Here is a 5777-nt window from a genome sequence, read left to right on the forward strand (position 1 = left end):
ATTACTTTGATGGCGTCACACCTATCGCCCGCATGCGCACTCGATATCCCGAAAAATCGAATGTCACAGATCGAACACGGCTTTAAAAGTCACAGTTGTGGGACCTTTGAATTTTCGGCTTTCCGTACTACTAAGGTAGTTACTTTGTGTAAATTTCTTTGAAATATTTGCTATGAAAAAAAAATGTTAATCACCTTTTCTGACCTTTTTAAAAAAAAATTGGGGTAGGAGGTGAATTAAACTTATTCTTGCTACGAGATGTAAGATGAGGCTAGAAAGAGATTTAATTAGTATTCTCTATTCATCTTCTATGTTTCGACATCAACTTATCTGAAGGAAATTTATGTAAGCTTTACCTTTCAATTTTTTTCTGATAACAATAATAAGTACAGCCACTGTTATGGTGAAAACAACGCCGCCAGCGACAAAGCCCCACAAAGGGAAATCTCTTTCCGTTAAAACTTTGTTTTCTTCACCTTCACCTGTGTGAAAAGAAGTAAATCAACAAAAGATTCTTTAGCTTAGCTTTTTAGTTAAAGAGAGCTTGATTAGCATTTGTATCATCAAAGAATGTTAAATAGAGTGGAATAAGCGGTGATTTGCGTTTTGATATATTTTTTTTTTCTAATTAAAGTATTCTTTTTCTAATTGTGTCTCACGACACAACAAAGACATCCGTATGTGCGAGCTGGTGTGCATACACACACGCATAAAATAATAATAATAATAAACATCAGTAGTGTACATAATATTATACTAAAAAGACATTGAACTATTAATAGCAATGGTTGTACTGGACTTCAAACATTTGTCAAATCTTGGGGGCTACAAGATCATTATAAAATGTCAGATATCATCAAAAGTGTTACCAAGTATGGAAATGTGCGTATAAAGGTTACAGGAAATCAAGAATCTGAAGCAAACAAGTTTATCAATAAACTGGTCAAAGTTATAATTTTTATTAAGTAAAATTAAGAAATCGTTTTAATCTGTGACATATTTAGTAATAAGGTATGTGTATCAACATATTCCACTCAAGGGTCAAATAAATTCAGTTCCTCTCACATTCTTGATCAACTCCTATGAAAAGACAGCTCATTAAAATAGTCAACTGATATGAGGGCACCTGGTAATATTTCTACAAGCAGTGCACAAACGCTTGCACACACATTTCTATGAGGAAATAAGAACCAGCTGTTCAAATAATGAATTTCTGATGAAATGAAATGAATAATTATGTAATCATAAATATCAGTTGTAAATATAGCTAGCATATCATTACTTTGATCTTCTAGATAGCTAAATTAAAAAAAAATGAAAATGGGTAGCCAACGATAGCTGAACGGGTCTAAAACTGAAAAAATAAGAAAGTCTCCTATAGCTTGTGTTTACGTGTACATATCACCTAAGAACATGCAGACACACAAGCAGAGAGAAGAAGAAGGAAAGAAAGAACGTAAGAAGATAGACTATTGAAATCACTCTGTAACAAAGGAGTATAGTTAATGCAGACAACTTTTAATGTAACTCACTGTCGCTGAATTCAACTGTAAAGCTTTCTTCTCCAAGTACATTGGTGACCATCACTTTATAAAAACCGGTCCATGACAGGGAGACATTCCTGAAGATAGACAGAGTGCACTTGGAGAGGTAACGATGGTTTCTGTCAGAGCTGCACGAAGCAATGACCTCTGAACTATCGGCACAAAAAGGTTCACTGTTGATGATTGTATTTTCTAAGCACAACATTGCAGACACATCAGGTGCCGGGAAGGCGATGACATCAAAAGTCAGCACCTGTCTTTTGCCTGTAACCTTGATGTTATTGAGAATTGAGGATGATATACTTCGAGGTTTACCTGCAACGTTAAATTCCTGTAAAATACTATGCAAATACTGAATAACAAACGAAAAGGATATTTTATCAATGTATGATTACAAATGCACAAACATGACATTCATTTAGATAGGGTTTAAATGACTTATGGTAATAATATAGACATAGACCTAGACATTTAAGTCTTAAAATTAATTTAACCTTTTGAAGACCATTTGGGAAAAATGTACCACTTACACATAACACCGAGGTCAATATTAAGGGATGCATTCTTGTGATGGGAAAATTCACTGTAATCAGAGCACGTGTACAGGGATGTGTCTTCACAGAGAGCAGTGAACGTGTAGTTGAGAGGAGATGATCCTTTAATAATATCCATGTCGTTGTGGTTATTATAGATAGAGATGTTTGGTGTTGGTCGGCCGTAGGATTCACACCTCAAGTGCACCTGTTCACCCTCCTTGACTGTCGTGTTTCCTTCACGATCGTTTACAGAAAAGCGCAGTGTTGTATTGGCCTCTGTAAATAAGTGTTAATTAGTTACATATCTCAAATAGGCAAAGGTTTACTTTGTGTATATATATAAACACAACAGCTAGCTTCCGCAGGCTGGTAGTATGCGTGAATGTAAAAAAAGTTGTTGGTTCGAGTTCTGGTCAAATACCATCCCAACTCAGCAGATATCCGGCAGAAATGGGTACATGGCTTATCATGAAGTATATAGATACTTTCTTATTTCAGCATAGCATATGTTCTGAAACATTATTAAAGACAGAACATATTTTACTTACTTCTCACACAAGCAGTGTAGATCCCTCCATAAACAGTGTCGGTTCCCCATATGAGGTCACATATGAACCATGTTCTACCATGATCCGACAAAACCAGGGTCTTGGTATAACTAAGTTCTTTTGAAGTAACCGCCTGTCCATCTTCTTTAACATACCTCTCCCGGTTTGTCTTGTTACCTACTATCCATACCAGGTACCCAGCAGGTTGTCCCAGACTAGTGGTCCTACAGGTACAGACCACGTCAGTGTTCTCCAACACACAGGGCTGTGGACTACAAGACACGGTTGGTGACCTGGGACGTTCTGGCAAAAAAGAATTATGTCCAATATCCGAAATACCGAAAGGTATTTGCGCTGATCTTGTGCTCTCAGCAATACAGTTTAAAGTACTCTAGTTAATTACACACACATAGTAATGGGAAGGAAGAGTAAGTGGGAATGAGACTAAGACTGAAAAACAAATGAATGACTTTAAAAAGAATGCTTGGAAAACCTCTTATAAATATATGATTCCATTTTGTTGGGGGGGAGAGAGAGAGAATATTAGATAAACATAGAATAAAAACTGCAAATAAATATGAAATAAAATAGATTTTTAAAATCGAGAAAAGAATTTCCTTTCATCTGAGTATGTTATCTTTCTGTGCCTCTCTGTAAGTGCATTCCCCTGTCGATTTAGATCGAAAATAATAAAAATCATTGTTTAAATAAATGAAAAATTATCAGTACCAACTGCAAATCGCTTATCACTGGCAGAAAAGTGTTGTCCTCCAGGTGAGACAGAAACATAAAAACCATAGAGTCCTTCATGTGCTAGGAGAGTTGTGTTGAGCTTACAGGAACCTGACACCTTCACTTCACTCTTAGTGATCTTCTCACTTGTCAGCATGGTGACCATTTGCAGGGTTTCATTATTTGACTGGAAGAAGAATAAACATTTTAAAGAACTGCTAAATAACTGAGTTGGTAATTAATAAATCAATATGTATGTGTAATGATGGTACTAATGAAGATGATTATGAGGATTATCCTCTACTTGTGTCTGAAGAACTAAGTCTGCTTTGTGTACATACCTCCAGAGGAATAGATAATTGCCCAAATCACGCGGTTATTCGCAATGGAAGTAGACTGGATATTCATGCGCAGAACAAGGCAACCAACAACTTTTAAGCAGATTAGTATTAATGATGACTTACAAAAAGTTACCTTGACCGAAACAAAACTTTTTGAAGAAACAATATTATAGCCAACACCATTTTTCTTCTTGCTAATCTTCTGCACTACTGTAACTGATTCTTGAAATGTCAGTCATCTACTATCAGTTAGCGTCCTACAAGATGGAATCATTAGTAGTATTTTCCAACAACTACTGAAAAGTCAGTGAACAGAAGCTTCACATGTTTACTATGATTTATAAGCTGGGAATAAGAAATCTATAGATATAATACAAACTAGTTATTGTTGCTAAATGAGTGTTTAATTTTGACAGAAAAAATTTACCATATTTGTCTCGCGGATTAGCTGACAAAAGTAACTTTTTCGAGAGGAGAAGACACTGCCGACAGTACATGTCACATGAACCGACCAGGACGCAGCAGACGATGTGCATGAAACGTTCTTTGCCGGATCTGTTGAGTGAGAAAGGTGAGGATGAGGTAAGTTAAAGAACTGTTCAGAAAGAGTTAAAAGAGAAAAGAAATAAACAAAAGATATTAAGAAATACACGTTTCAAAAGCACAAAGGTTTGGACAATTTCAAAACATGAGTGCAAGGAAATGATAAACCTACATAAAGTAAACAGAAATTTATAAAGAATAGAGATTAATTTTACACACACACACAGATTGTGATATGGCAAGCTGCATTGTCATTATCTTTAAGTACTATTGTACAGAAAACCTAGGTTTCAAACAGCTAATTTTCTCAAACTTTCATTAGTCATTTTTTGAAGATTTACTAATCATTGAAGGGGTAAACGAAGTTGACAGTGAAACTATTTCCGTGGGTAATCAGTCTTTCCAATCGTAGACTGTTGAAATTTTAATCTCGATAAGTCAACACAAGGAGGACTTACCCACATAGTTGAGTCCACACCAAGCTGACATGTTGTCAACATCTCTCAGACTACACCCCAGACTGCCGTTCAAATACAGGATGTTGTTGTATATCAATGAGTTGCTCGCAGGTTTGACGATCATTTCTGAACTGTGGGCATCTATCGTTCTTAGGATGAAAAGCTCGTTCACTGTATCTAACTGAACACACCCCTGGTCGCATACTGCTAGAAAATAGTCGCTTGTGGTTTTATTTAACTGAAGTCTCCATTCTACTGGCCCCTCTGCCGTGCAGATGAAATTAGTTTCTTGGTCAGCCAGCAGTTCCTGAACACCATCACTATCGCAGGGTGTAAGGTTGATTCCTGTAAGATATCAACAATAATTTTATAATACGAATAATTGGGTGGGAGCCAGGATTTCTCGAGGCTACTTAGTACGGTCAAACTCAAACAAGATCAATCTGAGAATTTTTTTCCTTTCATTCTATTAAAAGATCCAGTTCTCCTTAACGATATTCATTCCATTCCTAATGTTTCTGTTAATTTAGAGTCATTTGTCATATACGTTTACAAACTGCCGTAAACTAATTTGTCACGAGTTTAAAGATATAAGAGGTCGTTTGATTAATGTCCCACATGATGGATGATTTTACCCGTTATTCTCAACTACGCATTGTTTTGAGGTACTTAAACAAATTGAAAACTTAAATTTACCTTCGACTAATAGCAGACAAAAAAGGTAAAGAACCTTCAGAATCATCGATATTCTCCTTGTGTTCCACATATTTAGCTGGTGACCCATTCTTGTGACTGAAGTAGCTTTTCAGTTTGTCTCTCCTCATATGTCCTCTATATTATACTATACTCACTAAAACCACAGGCGGAAGCCAATTAAGTCAATGCATGATTCACTTTGCTATAGCTTTTAAATATTTCCTTGTTACTTTCGTGTCTTTCAAGTCTAGTTTGTGAGCTTTGAGACTGTGTGAGACTTAATCTGAAACTACAAAACACTGTTGCAGTGCAAAGCTTTTAATTGAATGATGAACAAGGTGCCTGAAAACTGTAAAATAGTTTAAATGTTTTATATACT

The 5777-nt window shown here is 35.9% G+C and overlaps 1 protein-coding gene across 1 annotated transcript; it reads right to left on the reverse strand.

The window, feature by feature from the left end:
* Nucleotides 1–213: 213 nt before the first annotated feature.
* LOC112569240 lies at nucleotides 214–5553 on the reverse strand. The gene is made up of 8 exons (XM_025246973.1): nucleotides 5399–5553; nucleotides 4703–5047; nucleotides 4129–4256; nucleotides 3358–3547; nucleotides 2629–2931; nucleotides 2075–2356; nucleotides 1533–1859; nucleotides 214–482 (listed from the first exon to the last, which is right to left on the reverse strand). Exons 1-8 carry the CDS (start codon nucleotides 5484–5486, stop codon nucleotides 322–324), a joined length of 1824 nt encoding a protein of 607 aa, XP_025102758.1. The 5' UTR covers nucleotides 5487–5553; the 3' UTR covers nucleotides 214–321.
* Between the last annotated feature and the right edge of the window lie 224 nt (nucleotides 5554–5777).

The sequence above is a fragment of the Pomacea canaliculata genome, linkage group LG7, assembly GCF_003073045.1.
Source record: "Pomacea canaliculata isolate SZHN2017 linkage group LG7, ASM307304v1, whole genome shotgun sequence".
In the NCBI taxonomy this organism is placed as follows: domain Eukaryota; kingdom Metazoa; phylum Mollusca; class Gastropoda; order Architaenioglossa; family Ampullariidae; genus Pomacea; species Pomacea canaliculata.

What these genes read in the sequence shown, in the direction of transcription:
- LOC112569240 (XM_025246973.1), bottom strand. Translation starts at nt 5,486, where the DNA reads ATGGGTCACCAGCTAAATATGTGGAACACAAGGAGAATATCGATGATT. An exon ending in GTGTGGACTCAACTATGTGG is followed by an intron (nt 4,257 to 4,702) that starts GTAAGTCCTCCT and finishes CTCACTCAACAG; the next exon opens with ATCCGGCAAAGAACGTTTCA. An exon ending in TAATCCGCGAGACAAATATG is followed by an intron (nt 3,548 to 4,128) that starts GTAAATTTTTTC and finishes TTCTTCTTCCAG; the next exon opens with TCAAATAATGAAACCCTGCA.